Source organism: Typopeltis vanoorti, chromosome 4 (genome assembly GCF_054136105.1).
Source record: "Typopeltis vanoorti isolate ZY-2024b chromosome 4, IOZ_Tvanoo_1.0, whole genome shotgun sequence".
In the NCBI taxonomy this organism is placed as follows: Eukaryota; Metazoa; Arthropoda; class Arachnida; order Uropygi; family Thelyphonidae; genus Typopeltis; species Typopeltis vanoorti.
Window position 1 is genome coordinate 53,036,642 of NC_143552.1, and position 19,505 is coordinate 53,056,146.

The 19,505-nt window shown below is 33.7% G+C and overlaps 1 protein-coding gene across 9 annotated transcripts in view; it reads right to left on the reverse strand.

Annotated features, from left to right (window-relative positions):
* Positions 1–19,505, reverse strand: part of Idua (alpha-L-iduronidase) — a 288,729-nt gene that overhangs the window by 105,839 nt on the left and 163,385 nt on the right. For 8 of the 9 annotated variants that reach the window (XR_016548188.1, XR_016548187.1, XM_090391167.1 and 5 more), the window contains 2 exons: positions 12,236–12,491; positions 298–382 (listed from right to left, as the gene is read on the reverse strand). Coding sequence is in view for 7 of the 9 variants with exons in the window: in XM_090391167.1 (XP_090247293.1) it covers positions 298–382; positions 12,236–12,491 (341 nt within the window). In the remaining 2 variants the exon portion in view is untranslated. The remainder of the gene's footprint in view (positions 1–297; positions 383–12,235; positions 12,492–19,505) is intronic. The other variant, XM_090391169.1, reaches the window with a different exon arrangement.

Genomic DNA, 19,505 nt, shown 5'->3' on the forward strand with positions numbered 1-19,505 from the left:
TGAATTATATTAATAACAGATGTCTTCGTATGCCCATAGTATTCAAACATGTTTAAAAGTTGTTTCAGAGAAGACTTATTAAATGCCAAAATGCACTTGAGTATACTGAAGCTCAGCAAAGACACCGTTTTTAAAACTGATCAAGATAACTTGAGCTTAGCAGTAAAAAAGGTTAAGAGATGAGTTGATGGACTGTAGATTGCATAAGCCTCACTATAAAGCAGCATAATTAAAAAAAAACAACGTGGGAGAAGGGGGGGGGGGGACAGAAGGATAAGACAATCAGAAACTGCTCACCTGCTGGATGATGTATTATGAGGTATGTGAATGCTTGCCAATGCCCCAAAAGAATCTGATAATTTCACTTCATGTAATGATGCCTCTAATAATAAAAGAAAAAAAATTCTCAAATTTATTAAATAATACTATCTCTGGAAAGACTTTTAATGGGATTATATTGATCAAGTGCATATAATAAACAACTAAGTTATACCAACTAGTTTCACCAACTAAGGCTGTTGGCATCTTCAGGGTACATAACTGATGTAAGGCATTAAAAAGTAAAAAACTGTTACAAACTATAATCAACCGATTCCAATTATATTAAACAAAGAACAGAGCGTGTACAATACATTCATAGAGCGTGGATGATATCACTCATTGTTATTTAGGAACGTTCTATAGTTGGCACTATAATTCAGTTCTGGCGAGTTGAAGGATCTGATAAGGGTCTTCCAGATCATGGGCAAGATTAGTCCTTGGTTCCTGTTAAGATTTTGTATACAACGGGCAACTGTTGTGGCCTCCTTAAAAATTCGGAAGCAGAAGTCCTCCTCCATGTAAGGAATTGTGCTTCTATCCCACTCTATGATAGGTTCGTTCTTGAGAATTGAAAAGCTAACCCCGATTTTTCTTCTCTGTTATTATTGACGTCACCTATGTGTTCTTTTTGCCTAATTTCAAGGCTCCTTGAAGTTTGGCTGATGTAATTCAAGCTGCACGAGAAGGATATGTTAAAAACTCCAGCATATTTGGAGAAAGGATTGCTATCTTTTGAAGATCTTAAGAGTTGTCTAATCGTTTCTGTGGGTTTAAAGGCCACTCTTATTTTATGTGGTCTGAGGAGTCTAGCAATCTTATTGGAAACTGTCCCTAAGTATGGAATGACGTTGGTAGAAATATAATGTACATCATCTTGTTGTCTTTGTCGGGATTCAGAGAATTGTTTATTATATGCACTTGATCAATATAATCCCATTAAAAGTCTTCTCAGAGCTTTTTGGTCAAGAAAATGAAACGTTTTTTAACATAATACTATCTCTGCTTTCAATAATATACATAGCAAAACTTATAGTATTTTGATATATTTCCTGATATTTTGTTGGAATACTGCAATATTAAAGTAGTACCATAAAATATGCCAAACTCTTGAGAGAACAATAGAGAAGTAACAAAGAAAATTGTTGATAAAGTGGCTTATCCCAGTGAATAGTATCATGCCATTTCAGAAACTAATGAGTATGAATTAAGTTTGGAAATATCTATACTAAAGCAAATTATTAGACCAGGGTTTCTCAAACTGTGTTCTGCGGAACACTAGTGTTCCATGGAAGGTGAATAGGTGTTCCGCGAGAAGTTCTGAAATTTGTCATTTTAGTTTTCTAAGCATTTTTCATGAATAAATATTTCATACTAAAAATATTCTGAGGAGAATAATATTCGTGAATATGTCGAAAAGCTCAGACCCAGAACACCTAATAACATCTGTGTATCGTTAATTTTCACACATCGAAACATTTCAACATTTGGGAAAGGGAATAACGCTGTTTATGACGGATCATAAAAATTGCCTGCAAGCGGATTATAACAGTGGTGGAATATCCTCTGTTCTCAAAAATGAAGGAAATGACATCTGTGTAGCAAATGTCAGTGACCAAGCAGCATATTTTTAAACATGGAAGTATTCATGAATTATTGTTAATTTTCACACACTGAAATCTTTCAACAATTGGGAAAGTGAATACCGCCGTTTATGACCAATCATAAAATTGCCTGCAAGTCGATTACAACAATGGGTGGTGTGTTCTCAAAACTGAACGAAATAACATCTGCGTTGCAAATATCAGTTGCAAAAATCAGCAAGGAAGTATAAAGAAAATTTTTCCACTGAAATTGATGATCAAGGTAGTCTGTATCCGGTTCTCAAATCTATTACTACTGAATACTTTCTTCGCAAGTGCGTATTGCAGTGTGTAAGTGCTTGTTCTAAAACCGGAGTGCCATGATTTTTTTAAAAATAATAACAATACAGATTTAAAATCTGATATGAATAAGAGACAAGGCACTTTGTTTAATTTTGGTATTAAGAAATCTCTTATTGAAGGTGTTTGTGATGGAACAGATAGAGAGTCATCCACCTGAAGCCTACAAAGATCTCCAGGATGTACAAAAGGAGGGGAAAACTAACAGCACACAGGAGAAAAAGTCTGCATTCACTCGTAAGTACTTATAATAATATTATAAATATATTTCATGATCAGAATGGGATATGTAAATGAAAATCAACACAAATTAATTTAATGATGTTTGCCTGAATAAATTACAACATGCTACAACATTTCATTAGTCCAGTGATTGATAACTAATTTAAATGTAATTTATATTTGTCAACATGCCACACTGTATACATAAGTGTACTAATACTCTTTATGATTATGCCATAATTAATTATTAATACTTATGTTAATGTATAACTTTAAAAAAAAATTGGAAAGGTATTTATGAGTAAATTTGTTGGGACCGGACCCTCGGAAAAAAAAAAATCGGCTAAAGCCTTTTTATTCCCGATAGGGAGTAGGCGAGGCAACTTTAAAAAAAAAGAATTCTTCTTTTTCTTTTAATTAATTTTATAATTAATATCTGATTTATTTTGAACTGTTTAATTTTTGTTACTGAACATTTTATCATATCATTCTTATTACAATTGCTTTTACATTATTTGATACGGTTTAGTACTTTTCTTACAAGTATTGTTACAATTCATATTTACTTTTGTGTGTTGCAGTCTTTTTTTACTATTTTGCATTATTCATTTACTTTTATATTATTCGACACATTTCTTATTTATAATCTTATTGTTTTTCATACTAAAGTTACCTTTACAAGAAAATTCTATTTGTTTTTATTATAGCTCTGACAAATATTGGAATTTGAATATTATTGAAAAAATACCCATGGATTCTTGTTTAAAGACAGGAACTTTAACACAAGGAGGAGCAAGTACTTCTGCTGACACATCTACTCGTATGATTGGAGAAGATATGGAATTGAAAATGGTGGTTTCTTCAAAAGCTAATATTAAAGAACAAGAGTCATCTAAGAACAGACCAAAACGGAAGTATCATGAAAGTTATTTAAATTATGGATTTATGTGTATTGGCAATACACATGCTCCTGATGTTTTATGTAATAAAATACTAGTAAACAGTTCTTTGGCTCCAGCTAAATTTCATAGGCACTTTGAAACGAAACACACTGATTACAAAGGAAAAGATATACATTTTTTTAAGAGACGACGTGACTCGCTAGAAAAATCTAATCTTCAAATGGCTACAATTGCTACAACTGAAAATGCAACAGAGGCGTATTTTTGCGTGAGTTACCGCACTGCCCTTCATGGTGAAGCTCATACAATTGGTGAGACGCTCATTAAGCCTTGTGTGAAAGACATTGTATCATGCATGTTAAACGAGCAGGTTGCTAAAAAAAATAGATGCAGTACAATTATCAAATGATACTGTTTCACGCCGCATCAAAGATCTTTCTGCTGACATAGAAATAGAGCTAATTCATCGACTTGGGCTGCAGTGAATATTCATTGCAAGTGGATGAATCTACAGATGTTGCAGGACTCGCTGTATTACTAGTGTTTGTTCGTTACATATTTGATAAAAGTATTGAAGAAGATTTACTCATGTGCGAATATCTACAAGAAAAAACTACCGGAGAAGATATATTCAACTGTATTAATAATTATATTACAAAACAGGAAATCGGTTGGGAGAAGTGTATTGATATTTGTACAGATGGTGCTCAAGCAATGGTAGGAAAGATGAAGGGAGTTGTAACACGTATCCTGCAAGTAGCTACAAAAGCCACCAAAAGTCATTGTGTTTTGCATAGACAAGCACTAGTAATAAAAAAGAATTCGTACATATTTAAAAACTATTTTGGATGAATGCGAAAAAATGATTAACTATGTAAAATCTCAACCACTTCAATCCAGATTATTTAAAATTTTGTGCGATGAAATGGGTAGTGCACAATAATGCACTTTTATTACATACTGAAGTGAGATGGCTATCCAGAGGAAAAGCATTATTGAGGCTTTTTGAACTTCGTAGTGAGTTAATGGTCTTCTTGATGTCACATAATTTAGGACAAAATTTTATTGAATTATTAAGAAATTCTTCATGGTCTTGTGATCTGGCAGATATTTTTACAAAGTACAGTGAAATTAACTTATCATTACAAGGAAAGAATATTACAATTTTTAATACAAGAGATAAAATTGCATTTTTTGATAGGAAGTTGCAATTCTGGATTTCTACAGTTGAACAGAATAATTTTGATTGTTTTCCCACCTTGCATGAAATTTTGACCAAAATAAATTCTTAAAGTAAATGAAGAAGTATCTAACGTAATTTTAGAACACTTGCATGACTTGCAATCAACCCTTTTGCAATATTTTCCAAAATCCAGTGAGGACAATTCCTGGGTTCTGAATCCATTTACAGTGACAGCTAAGCCAGCAAGCTTCAGTGCAAGTGGCTATGAAAATCTAGTTGACTTAATTAGTGACTCTGATTTAAAACAAAAATACAAGGAACTGCCAATAAATGATTTCTGGACAAGCGTATCAAAATTAGCTACTTTTGTTTTACTTCCTTTTACAACGACATATTTATGCGAGGCAGGATTTTCATATTATGCTGCAACCAAATCAAAGTCCAGGAACAGATTCGACGCTACACCAAATATGAGAATTCAACTTTCTAATATTGTGCCTGATATCAAAAGAATTTGTAATTCAAAGACCTAAAAACATCAGAGTCATTAAGAACTTAATTTGCAATATACGTTTTACTATTTTTGTGTTTTGTTTTTTACTAATTAACATTTGACAATAAATGATTGTTTTTTCTTAACACTTAGATTTACTCATTTATTTTATTTATATTTACCTAACCTACAAAACCAGCATACAGGAGAAAAAGTCTGCATTCACTCGTAAATACTTATAATAATATTATAAATTTTTGGTGATCAGAATGGGATATGTCAATGAAAATCAGCACAAATTAATTTAATGATGGTTTAATCGATGGTTAATTAATTATTAATTAATAAGTAATTATCGATAATTAATAATTAATTATCAATTATTAATTAACAAATAAATAAGCTAAATTACCTATCAATTATTAATTAACAAATAAATAAGCTAAATTACCTATCAATTATTAATTAACAATAAAAGAAGCTAAATTACCAATTAATTATTAATTAATACATTACAAAATCACCAAGGTGTTCCGTGAACATTTCAGGATTTGTGAAGTGTTCCGTTGTAGAAAAAGTTTGAGAAACCCTGTATTAGACAATGATGAGGCAATTGGAAAAAGTTGAAAAATGATAAGAGAGGCATCAGAAAGACATGAAGGGTAAACAGCAAAGAGAGAAATAAAAAAAAGCACTAAATCATGTAAGATACTACATAAAGATAATCAGGTAGGTAAAATCAAGTATAAAAAGGATATTATAAGATATGAAGATTCAATTAGAAAAAATGCAAATGTTGACCATGTTACTACTTCAAGTTTTCCAGATGCAAAAATTAAAAATTTAATGAATGTAACTGAAAAGCAGAAAAATCAAAGTAAAAAAATATGGTATGGTGATAAATACAGTGGGTGTAAGAGAGAGAGGATATGAAAGGACTGCTATAAGAAGCAAGACTGAAGAGTGAGAAAATGAAATAGTATATTACCTAGATATGATAGCACAGAATTAAAAAGAAGGGATATGATGGCAAAATTATTTTATGTGTAGGTTGTGTAGGAAGAATGGTTGTGAGGTTTTGGATGTGTGGAAGGAGTCTGAAGGAAGTCCTACACTTGAATACATTTGCTACCAGTATGTGAAGAAATTATTTATTAGTAAAAGATGTACAGAAAGTCAGAGAAATTAGAATATGATGGGAGGAATGAAGAGAATATGTGCATGAGAGCAACTAAATTATGCAACCCTATTAATGATACAAATATGTTACTAATGGAGATGATGACGATGAAAAGATCATTCTGTGTTTGTCCATCTTAGACTTATTAAGTATCTGTAAGGATGTCTGTATAAGCAAAGCATGTGAAGCATTCGATGTTAACAGGAATCTGAAAATTGTCTCACTACATCATGCAGTGAGACAATTACAGAGGAGAGAATACAAAAAAGTATGGAGGTAACTTATTATGAATGTGCTGTATGCAAATAAATGCCAGGAGTATTATTGGTATTAGTGAGACCTGGATGTCAAACTGGTATTGATGTAAAGAGTAGTATTTTTATGAAGTATAGACAAGATAGGAGAGAAGGGATGTGTACCAATGATTTGAGTCCAGTTAGGGAAGAAGGCAATGATTGCAATATTAGTAAGAGTTTTCCATGCAACCATGAGATTGAAGCTATATGGTGTGAAGCAGAGTCTAACAAGATCAAATATATGGTGGGCTGTTGCTACAGAACTAGTGAATCAACTGCAAGTGTCAATGAAATGCATTGCCTAATGAACCTAATGGGTACTAAACAATTAATTATCATGGTTGACTTTAATTATCTGGGTGGCAGTGAAATTGCACGAAAAGAATAAAGCTAAATTTGAGCTGTTTGTGTGACAACTTCCTTAAGCAGTATGAGACAAAAGAAACTTGAGGTCAAAGAGTATTACTAGACCTGATCATAATGTAAGAAGGAGGTTTCTTGAAAAGATGCAATTGTTCTGCCTTTGGTGGGTAGCAGTGGTCATGAAATGGAAGTAAAATCTTACTAAGCAAAAGGTTCTTAAGAAAAACACATGGAAGGAATATCATGTGCATTAGCATGATGTCAATTATGAAAATTATACGATACAATCAGAAGTTACAACTATTATTCTGTCTTGTAGAGCCAATTTATTGGCTCTACAAGACAAAAGAATAACTCAGAAAGAATTCTATCATTATGTTGCAAGTAAAAGAAAGAATGAATGTGAAAGAATAAATTCTGTCAATGTGGATGGCATGTAAGGGGCAGATGCAGAAGAGATCATTTAACCAATGTGCCATTTTGCTAAATGCTATCAACCAGGCAACAATTTGAGGAAGAAACTCAGGTGTATGAGGAGTGGTTACTAGAGCTGCTGCATAAAAACTAAATAAGAACTCGGCAACAGCGACTGATGGGTATCAGCATGGATGTTAAAAGAGTGTTCAGCTGAACAGCCTGTACCTTAGATCTGGTTGTATAATATGAGTCTCAGCATTGGAGTGGAAAGAATGTATGATAATTCCATTGCACAAGAGTTGAAAAGATTGATTGTCTAACTATTAACCTATTAGTTTCCCAGAGTAATGTTGAAGATTTTGAAAAAGTTACTAAGAGATAATATACAGAAATATCCACTGAGAATCTATAGCCTTAGTTGTGAAGATATTTCACATGCAAGCTTTGTTTGCTTACACTTGGATAAAGGATTAAACAAGAACATAATTTCTTGGCAAGTTTAATTTAATGGAGAATCTATATTTTGCTATGAACAGCATGGCCTTATTAAGAGAAGGTCATATTTGAGTAACTTGCTCACATTTTATAATAATGTTACAGCTGAGTTAGAAAAGGGGGGGTTGAATATACGATGATACTTTCAATTTTGCTAAAGCTTTTCACACAATGCAGCATGAAAGGCTGTACATAAGCTGGAGGACATGGGATCGGATTATAAACTATTAGCCTGGATAAAAGGATGGCTGACTGACAGATAACAAAAAGTGGTATATAAGTGATGTGCAGCTGCAAGATTTAAGGTTACCAGTGGTGTACTCCAGGGATCAGTTCTAGGTCTAATGTCATTCCATCTTATATTAATGACACTGGGAAGAATTTGACAGAAGACATACAGCTATTTGCTGGTGATGTAACGATAACAAAAGATAATCAGGAATGACTGACATGCAGTACTTAGACTGACATGCAGTACAATAATTCGAATAATCTCGAATTATGACTATCTCATTGTACTTGGGGTGTAATGAGATATCTACTTGCATATTATGTTGACAGCATTTTGCTGGAAGAAGCTGATTAGCTAGGGATCATGGAGTTTTAATAGATAGGGCATTGAACTTCGGGGGGGGGGGGTCATATAGCAAAGATTGCAAATGCAACTCACAGGATAATTGCAATGCTGAAATGAACACTGACATGTAAGAATAAGGAAGACATTTTTCCTCTTTACAAGGCTTTGATTGACCTCATCTGGACTATTATGTGCAGATCTGGTCTCCTGATTTCAGAGGTGATGTGCATATGCTGGAGAGGATGCAAAAGAAAGTTAAAGATGATATTAGGATGGAATGTAGATTATGAGTGACCTGAGAATTTCTGGACTGATGATGTTAGCAAACAGGAGAAAGAGGGATAATATGAAAGAGATCTACAAACTTCTGAAAGGGTCATGATATACCAGCAGACAGAATTTTTTATTTTATAGAGGATGGGGAGGGAACTAGAGGGCATCCATGGAGGGCGAAAATGAATTCAGTTATTTCTTGACTGTGTACTTCATATTCTGTCAAATGCCTTAGCATTTGACAGAATATCACATGAACTCTGTAATGCAAATTAGAACAAATGGGAATATGGATAAGAGGGTGGCTGTTGGACAGATATCAAAAAGTGGTATATGGAGGTGAAAATCAGTACTGAGACCACTACTGTTTAATTTGTACATAAATTATATAGGAAATAACCTGAAAGGAAATATTCAGTTGTTTGTTGATGTTGCAAAATTAGGTAGAGTTAACCAAGGTGATGTGGAGAACTTGATTTAACACGTTCGCTGCCATGCTACTTTGGCATGGTCTGTTCCCCTACGCCGAGCAGTTTTACTTCTTCAAGGTCAGCACGATAATCTCGTTACCGGAGGTAAACGTCCTACGAGTATACTCGTAGCTGGCTTGTACAGAGCATATACGGTTTATGAGAATACACACTTTTGATGCTAGCCCCACAAGCCAAGCATTTTCACTTCTTCAAGGTCACTACAATAATCTCGTTCCCGGCGGTAAGCGTCATACGAGTATACTCGTAGCTGGCTTGTGAAGCAGGTTTACCCACTACGAGTATACTCGTAGTTGGCAGCGAACGTGTTAAATAAGCTGTCAGTATAGGCAAAAGATATGGGTGTCAGTTTAATGTGGAGAAACATACAGTTATGCATTTTGGAATAAATAGATTACAAGCCATGTACCACAATGATGAAACTATACTCCATGAAATATATGAAGCTAGAGATTTAGGGGTGGTGGCAGATAGAGAGTTAAAGTTTAGAGAACATATTGCTAAGGATGTTAAAATAGTTCAAAAGATTACTTGGCTGTTGAAGAACACGCTAAAAAGTAGAGGTAAGAAAGTTATTCTACTTTATAAGGCCTTGTTATGACTACATCTGGATTATTGTGCTCAGGTCTGGTTTCCTGGGTTTCTTGGAGATGAGGAAGCAGTGGAGAAGATTCAGAGGCAAGCAACCAAGATGGTGAGCAGCCTGTGGAATGTTCCCTATGAGGAGAGACTGAGGGTGCGTGGATTGCAGAAGTTGGTTGATAAGAGAAAAAAGAGGAGATATGATAGAAACATTTAATTTGCTTAAAGAGTTTTATAGGATTAATGTAGGGGAAATGCTTCAACACTTAGCTAGAGGGGGGCCAGAACAAGGGGTCATTCCTGAAAGTTGAATAAAGGTGTGGTTAGCAGGGGGGTGTGAGGACTTGATTTTTTGTTTGGAGAGTTGTGAATGAGTGGAATGGGTTGCCAGAGTGCTTTGTCTGTTAATGAGTTCAAGGAGAGGTATGATAGATTGTGTAGATAGTTTGGGTCTTCCACAATGAGTCTTCGGACTCCATGAAGGTGCCCATACAATAATAATAATAATATTTAGAAAGTAGTGAGTGCTAGGTTTTTCTCTCACAGAGTAGTGCAATCAGAAAATGGTTTGTTTTTGGAAGTGGTGAGTGCAGAGTGTGAATGAATTCAAGAGAAAGTATTACAAATGGTGTGAGTGATATTTGGTCTCTCTCAATGAGTCATTGGATTTCTGGAGGTCTCTTGCAATAATAATAGAAAGTTTGTTATAGTGAATTTCTTTTAGCAGAGCAACATGCCTATCAGTCATTCAGTGAGACTTTGCAGGAATTTTGTTCCAGTAGGAAATATTCTGGTCAGAGCAATGGGCCGATAATTATTTACTTGTGTTGGATCTTTTCCTGGTTTTAGGAGAGCAATGACAATTGACTTATGCCAAGAATTTGGAAACTCTTCCTCTGCATATTGTATAGTAAGAGAAAGAGATCCATAGAAGATGATGGTAGATGTTTTATCATTTCATAATAGATGTCATCAGGCCCTACAGCACTAAGGTGAGATAGTGGGAGAGCTCTCTTTAGTTCATCCTTAACAAAAGGCTGATTGTATGGCTCAAGAAGATTGGTAGAAAAATTTAGCCTTTGTTTCTCTTGCTGTTCTTTCAGAATTAAAAATTCAGGAGGATATAAAGCTGTTGCTGGGATTCTGACAAAATTTTCTCCCAGAGTGTCTGCAATGGCTTTGGGATCAGCAATACACTTCCATCATGGTCTAAGGTAGACAAACAATGTGTTCTATATCTGCCTTTCATTTTTCGGATTTTATCCCATACAATTTTTGGACTCGTCATTTGATTAACTGATGTAGTAAACTGGATCCATGATTGTTTTTGGCTCGAGCACGCTTGAAAGCTATAAGGTTTGATGCGGTGGGATATCTATGAAATATATCCCATGCTTTGTGTTGATCTTTTTTGGCTGTCTGACATTCTGGGCTCCACCAAGGCTTTGAATAGAGTGGAAACCGAGATGATATTTTTGGGATGGAGGCTGTTGCTGCCTGGACAATGCACTCAGTTATATATTTTACCGCTTCATTGATAGGTATTTGACTGATGGCATCAGCATTAAATTTTGCAAGATGAGAGACAGTGTTCCAGTCAGCCTGGTCCATTTTCCATATAGGTATCCGTGTGGGTGAACATGGTTCCTGTGAAGACATTGTGCAGAGAACAGGAAAGTGATCACTTCCATATATGTTCTCTTCAACGTCCCACGTGAGCAGTGGAAGAATGGAGGGGGGGGGATTGTAAGATCAATTGCAGAATATGAACAGGTAGACATATAGAAGAAAGTATTGAGTTTATTATTTAAAAGGGAGAGGTTATTATTATCAAGAATTTTTTCAATGATTTGACCTCGTCTATTAGTTGATGATGAAAGTTTATTTTTCACTTGGTCAGACTATAATAAATTTAGTTTAATCCTTTATCCAAGTGTGTGTGCAAACAAAGTTTGCGCCTGAAAGTGTCTTCAGGACTGGGGTAAAGTGGTACAACCAGGCAACTCCTTGCAAAGGTAGAGCAAGCTACCAACACTCCTATCTCAGTATCTCCCATAATGCAAAACACATCTCCTTGCAGATATGTATAATGTTATGCATTAAGGGACTCCTATAGGAGGAGATGACCTTGCTAATGCTTCTGCCTGGTATCTCCACTTGGGCCTGGCTCCCACCGAAGAGACCTCAATAAAGGTCGAAACTAATCTGGGTAGTGGCCCTTCCACTACCCAGATTCTATTCACATTGTTGTTGTTGAGAACAACAACAACAATGTTCTAAGAAACTACAACAACAACATTCTAAGAAACTACTGAGAGCAACAACCCATTGTTGTTGCTCTCAGTAGTTTCTTAGAATGTTGCTGACACAATGTTTCCACATCACCAGAACGCAATTTTTCTTAACAGTTTTGGGAGGTCCTGTAAGTCCTTCTAAACCTTTTTGAATAAAGAAGGGTGACATTAGACAACTCAACTAATAATGAAAGTGTTTTACTTACCGTTAACATGTATCTTGCTCTGAAGAATATTTTCACCCAGTTTTGCTAACAGACCCATTGCACTGTATACTGGTTTTTTAATATACTGAGTATGGGGAGGAACAGTGTTGTTAACCTGAAACCTTGCTAAAAGAGTACGCTGTAAAAACTGATAAGGATAAAAGCTCAAAAAACCATTGTCATTACTTAGCAGATGGTATTTCACAGATTGCTTTTTTCCTAGCTTATAGAAATACTGCAGATGCTGGGCTATAATCTGGAAGTAAATATAAACAAATAGCAGAAAACAAACAAACAAAAAAAAAAAAAAACTGAAGCAAGCAAAATAGCCGTAATTATAATAATATAATAATAAACAAATATATATATGTATATATTTATATATAAGATAACAAGGCTATTTTGTGAGAATGATATATCATAAATGAAGAGTGTTCTGAAAGTAATCATGCTGTCCACAATATGTCCACAAAACAAAAAACTGAAAACAATCTTACATTTCTATTTCATTTTCATACATTATTTCTTAACATTATCTCCCTTCTTTTTGATTCTTTATACACAACACAAGTTTTGTTTGCAGAACTGTCAGAGTAAAACTATTCAGATTGTTCTTTGGAACCACTTTCTCACCTCTACTTTGACATGTTCATCAGTTTCAAAATGGAAATCCTTGAGATATGTCTGCAGTTTTCTTATTTTTATGTTATGTTGGCCTGGCTAGCGAGTGGTTAGCATATCCCTTCTCCAGTCAAAAGGCTGAGTTGAATACCGCCGTGAGCATGGATGTTTGTGATTGTCTGTGAAAATACTAGTGGTAGTGGGCAGTAGATGGCGTTGATGTAGATGATGCAGTTCGTTGTAGTTAGTGGATTGAGTGGCGAAGCTGGAGAGTTGTAGAGTAAGTACCCTCTCTCGATGAGTCTTTGGACTCCTTGGAGGTATCATGTAATAATAATAATAATGATATTGTTTTCTTTTCATATTTTCCTACTAATGTAGGCATGATCAGGGTTCTGTTGTTTCACTTGACCTATTCCTCATATACATAAATAACTTTCTCTCACTGATCTCAAACCGACAGTTTTGCTGATGATAGTACTCTTTATTTATCCTACTCATATCCTTGCATAGCATAGGGCCTCAATCATTGTTCTCCATTGGACTCTGTTCATTGCTTCTTTCTTGATCTCAATTCCAGGATTTCAGCCAGTTGTTTCATCTCTGATTCAATTTCTCTTCTCCAGGTTATCTCGGGGCATTCCCTTTTCCCTGTGGGTTCTATTCCATGGCTGTCCTTACTATATCCTTATCTGGGTTTCTGAGTGTGTGGCCTATCCACTTCCATTTTCTTATGTAACAAAAAAGAAAATGGAAGTTTTGATGTCAGATTGATTTGTTTTGTCCCATAATGTCTTGTTTGAAATTCTATTTGGCCAGTATATTCCTAATATCTTTCTAAGCCATCTATTTATGTAAATCTGCAGTTTATTTAAATTCCTTTTTGTTAACCTCCAGGTTTCAGATCAGTATAGCAGAATAGTCTTTACATATGTGTTGAAGAGGCTTATTTTTGCCCTAAGATTTATTTCTTTACTTATCCATATATTTTTCATTGTTGATCTTCCGTTGATCCTAGATAATAAACAAACGTCTCTACCTGTTCTCGTGGTTCTTCCATGATCCTCCAGCTTATGAAAGATTATGTTTGGAATTAATCTTCATTATTTTGGTTGTCGTTTGGTTTATTTTTAAAACGCACTTTGAAGATTCCAGGTTTAGATTACCTATTTTTCTTTGCATATGTTGATGCTTTTGAGCTAGCAAGTACATGTCATCAGCAAACTCCAAGTCATTTACTTTATTTGTCCATCCCCAATGCAAATTAATGCTTTCATTTATTGGTATTTCTCATCACCCAGTCTATTAAGAAGATTGTAAGGGAAAGTATGCACCCTTGCCTTACACCTCTTGTTTTTATTTCTTCACTTAAATTCCCATTACATATTATCTTGATTTTATGATTGTCATACACTGCTTTTACTATATTAGTTGTTTTCTCTGGAATGCCATAATATTTCATTAATTTCCAAATTAATTCTCTGTTTATACTATCAAATGTATTTTCAAAGTCAATGAATCATAAATACAGGCTACTCTGCCATTTTAGTGATTGTTTAATAATTATTCTTAGAGTTATTTGGTTTATGAATGATCTATTAGGTCTTAAAGCTGCTTTTCTTTCCTCAGTTTACATTTGATTTCATTTTTCATTCTGTCTAATATTATTCTAGTGAAGATTTTACTAACTGTGCTTAGAAGAGATATTCCTCTCCAATTTTTGCATTGTGTTGTATTCCCTTTCTTTGGTATTTTCACCAATAATCCTGTAATTGTCATCTGGCCATTCTTCCTAAATTTATCCATATTTCATTTAGAAGGGGATACAGTATCTCTGTAAATATATGTATGTCAGCTTTATGTAGTTCTGCTTGTATACTGTCTATCCCTACAGCTTTGCCATTTCTGAGTGTCTTTATTGCCTTAGTTATTTCTGCTTTTGTTATCTTTCCTGTATTTAAATTTAATGTTTTAGTATTTTCTGGGAGTACAGTTTCTTGTACTGGAGTTTCACTGTTTAGTAGTTCTTGAAAGTGTTCTATCCATCTCTTTTCTATGTCTTTTTCCCTTGTCAATATGTTTCCTTGTTTATCTCTTACTGGTCTCTCTTTTTTTTTCAGTTATCTTCCTTGTTATTTTAAAAACTTTTTTTGGAATCAAAGTTTGCTGCAGCCTGTTCAGTCTCCTTACAGAGTTCTTTAATGAATTTTCTTTTATAATCTCTTACAATTTTCTTTACTTGTCTATTTTTCTCCTTTTACATTTTACTGATTGCCTTTTCCTCTTCTTTATTCTGATTTTGGAGTAATTTTCTTCTAACTTCACTTCTTTCCTCACTTAAAAGCATTGTTTTGTCTGTTATCCATTGTTTCTGAACTCTCTTTTGTTTTCTTATTTCTTGAGCTGTTTCATTTTATAATTGTTCTTTATTTTTGGTCCAATGACTGTCTATTTTTCTTCTATATCTCCATATTTTCCTTCACTTTGCATTATTGTTTCATATTTGCTTTTAATTGTATGAGCAAAGTTTTCTGTAATATTCTTATTTTTTAGTTTATTTGTATTGTGCCAATTTCTTTTGCTCCTTGCTTTAAGTATCTTGGCTAATTTCATTTTTATGTTTGCCACCACAACTATATGGCCTGTGTATGCATCTGCTCCTCCCCATGCTCTCATCACATCCGGCAAGGAGGATCTCCATGTTTTGTTTATGATTATATGATCTATTTGGTTTTTACTCTTTCCATCTGGTGAAATCCAGGTTTGTTTATGTATATTCTTATTTTGAAATAGACATTGTACCTCCTGTGATTAAGTTGTTAAATAGGCAGAAGTCCTTGTATTCTGGAAAGATGAATATTCTATTTTCATCTCCTAGCCCTTTTCTCATCACTATTTCATCTAGTGATGAAAAAAGGGCTAGGATTTTCTCATCACTATTATCCCCTTTTTTATCCCATGTTTTCATTGCCTACCTCTGCATCTCCCAGAAGTAAGAGCATATCTCTTTTGCTACACTTCTCTCTCTCTCTCTCTGTAGGCTTCTTTTTTTTTTCTTCTCAGTCAGCATGATTTGTAGAGGTGTAGATGTTTATTATAATAACATTGTTATATCTGGTTTTGAACTCTGCTTTAATTATTCTTTCCAATACTGGGAAAGAATGCTATGTTCTTCATTCTTGAGGTTTCCAGAATATATGACATATCTCTTTGATGTTGGTCTGATCTCACCAGCTCCATTTCATCTCATTTCATTTAATTATAGTATTTGTATTTTGAATTTATCCATTTCCTTTGCTATTTGATGTGCTTTCCCAAATTCATACATTGAACTGATGTTCCAACATCCAATTTTAGTTGTAGATTTAAGTGTGAAGATAGCTTTTCTAAGAGCTTTCTGCCTGTTGGCTTCTCTGAGAGAGCTTTCAACAACCTGCATCATTTCCTCAGATGATTCTTCAGTAGAACTAGTCTGATTTCTTTCAATACTTGAGGCTTCTGCAATGGGAGATTTTTGACATATTGCAGTTGATGGCCACAAGAACAACCCTTCCCCTTTCTCATCGGAGCTTGGGACCAACAATGGGGAGGTCTCATCACACATACTGATTATTTACAAATATACAATTGAAGTATTGCTATCCCATTTTCTGTTCACTACAAAAATACAGTACAGAATGTTTAAGCAAATAATGTTGTATAAATATGCATAAATACTATTAATAAAAATAACGAATTAAAAATTTTTTTTCACATATATATAATGCTTCATTCAATGTGCTAAGAGAGATCTTTTTCATTTTAATGACATTAGTAATGAAATAATTTTATATAAATATACATAATTTTCTTTTCTGCATTTTTATCATCTACATTTCTATTTCAATTTGCAGTTTATATTATTTTGCAATTTACATTTACAGTTTCTCTTTTGTCAGCAGCAGGGAATGCTGAATAGATCTTTCACTTTTTCATGTTACATTTTTTTTTAATTGATGATAATAATAAGGTGTTCAATACATTTATACAATTCATATTGTATTGTATTTCATGTATGTTCATCTAAAATACATTTTAGATGAATATACATACTATCAGCAACAGAAATGGTATAAATAATAATTTATTATAATTATTAAGTAAATAACATTTAATGATAAAATTCTGTGTTAATTTTAAGCAGAGCAGTGGGACTGAATGGCATATCAGCCCATGTACTACGTGAACATGCAAGAGAATTGGCAATGATGAAGCTGTAACATTGCATAAAGGTGGCTCCAAGACAGAGGCAGCAAACTACAGACAAATTAATATATTGGGAGTAGTTGTTAAAGTATCGGAAAAGTTGGTGAAAGGTAAAATACAACAGTGGGTGAATAGGAATGTCATACTCTATAGTGGGCAGCAATGCTCTTTAAGGGTAGGTCTTGTCTTAATAACTTATTCACATCAAAACTTATAACTTTATTGTAATGAGACCATAAGCTTTTTAATAAAGATCATACAAACAGCCAACCGGTTGGCTATTTGTATGATCTTTATTAAAAAGCTTATGGTCTCATTACAATAAAGTTATAAGTTTTAATATATTTAGACCAAATATGAACAATTTAACTTATTCACATATTATAATAAAGTGACAGCATTATTGGATAAAGGTAATGGCTACACCATGATACTGCTTGACTTTGACAAGGCATCTGACAGAATAGCACATGTAAAACTATTATAAAAAAAAATTGGAGAGGATGGGAGTGGATATGAGGCTAGTAGTATGGATAGGGGAATAGCTGATGGACAGACACCAGAGAGTAGTACATGGTGGAGTGGAGGAGAATGGTGGTGACTAGTAGAGTACCTTTCGGTACCAGGGTCACTACTCTCTAATTTGTATATCAATGATAGGGAAAGATTTAGTAGGGGATATTTAGTTGTTTGCTGATGATGCAAAACTGGGGAGAGCAATAGTTGATAAAGGTGATGTAAATATCCCGCAACACGATTTTTTTGCTTTAATTTTGGGAAAAAAGTTACAGTTATATTCGAGTAAATACAGTATTTTTTTTTAGCTTTCAAATTCTTACATATGGATCATTGGTTAAAGATTGGATTTATAAAACCCACAAAAGAGAGCAAAAAGTAGCTGTAAGCAACAAGAAAATGTTGATATTGCATCTGAATCAAATGAAATTGATGAGTGTGTCGTCTGACATCTCTAGAGAACCAAAATTTAAAAATAAATCATATTTTTTTTGTTTACATGAACATATAAATTCAAATAAAATAGATAGTTACTTCTAATTAATATTTTAAATTAATTTATTAATATGAATTAATTTTTTTTATTTTTAATTAATTAATGAATTAATTTTTAATTAATTAATTTGAGGGGGTACTTGGTAATAATGAAAATTTAAGAAGTGGTACGCTGAATATCTGAAGTTTGAGAAACACTGATCTAGAGGTTTGAGTCTGTTTGTTTTCTTTTTTTAAAATGTTCTGTTGACGTTTTTGTATATTTCTATAAAACAGAAGATGAAGTTTATATATATAAAGTTATTGAATCATACAAAATAAGTAAACTGTTTCAATCTGTGTTTTTTATGAGGCTGTCTATGATATTTTTTACTATGATGGTCGAGTCTGATTGGCTATGTAGGCTTCTGTTGCTAGTATTTGTCGAGCAGCTGGCACTTGTGCTGTTGAAAGTGGTAACTATTTTTATTGTTATTATTGATGATCATGTGTATGTGTTTGTAGGTGCTCTTATGTTGATATGATCAATGCATAATTTTGTGTGTTTCTCCGTATTTCCTCACTTGCTAGGAGAACTAATAGTCACGTTAATGTTATACTGAGAGTATATCTAGGTAGGCATTTGTGGTGGCAGAGGGAGGATCTAGCATATTGATATTGAAGTCTTCTATTAGAATAAGTAGTCTGTTGTGAGAGTACTAATACCGTTTATCTAGGCATCTAGTTCCTGGCGAAAATTGCAAGGGTTTGTGTCCAAATGTCTACATATTGTGTTAATAATGTATTTGTGTGTGTTTTTTTTTTTTTGTTAGCACTGACTTTTAACAACTATAATAATACCACATTCAACTCATGCTAGCTCGATGGTTAGGTCTATGTTGTATTAGGAAGATGACATGTTCACACCAGCTGTGCCAACCATTTCTTTCCCACCCCCACATGCTAACTAATGCAGACTTCCTCTTCATCAGGTATATTAATTCTTTCTCTGTAACTGGAGGTGACTGATTAAAAAGTTGAACGACTGCTGAGGCTTTCAGATTATTTTTGATTTTAATTGTATAGACTGAACATATATAGTTCATTATAAAGATTTCAGGTAACTGGCTAATTTAAAGTTGGTGTAGCATTTTAAAATTAATTTTATACTTTCATTTTTCATAGTTTCATATTCTTGTAGTTCTTTTTTTTTCTGATCTGCCTCCATTATTGTCTGAAATTATGCTTTTTTGTTCTTCATGGTATCGTTTTATGCACTTTATGGTACAGTTTCTTGTCATTTCCTTGGTTTGCTCCGTTACTATTTTCTCTCAAAATTTATTGATCTTTTTGAGAACCATAAAGTGCACAAAAATGATAACATAAAAAAAGTACATATTCAGACAATAATGGG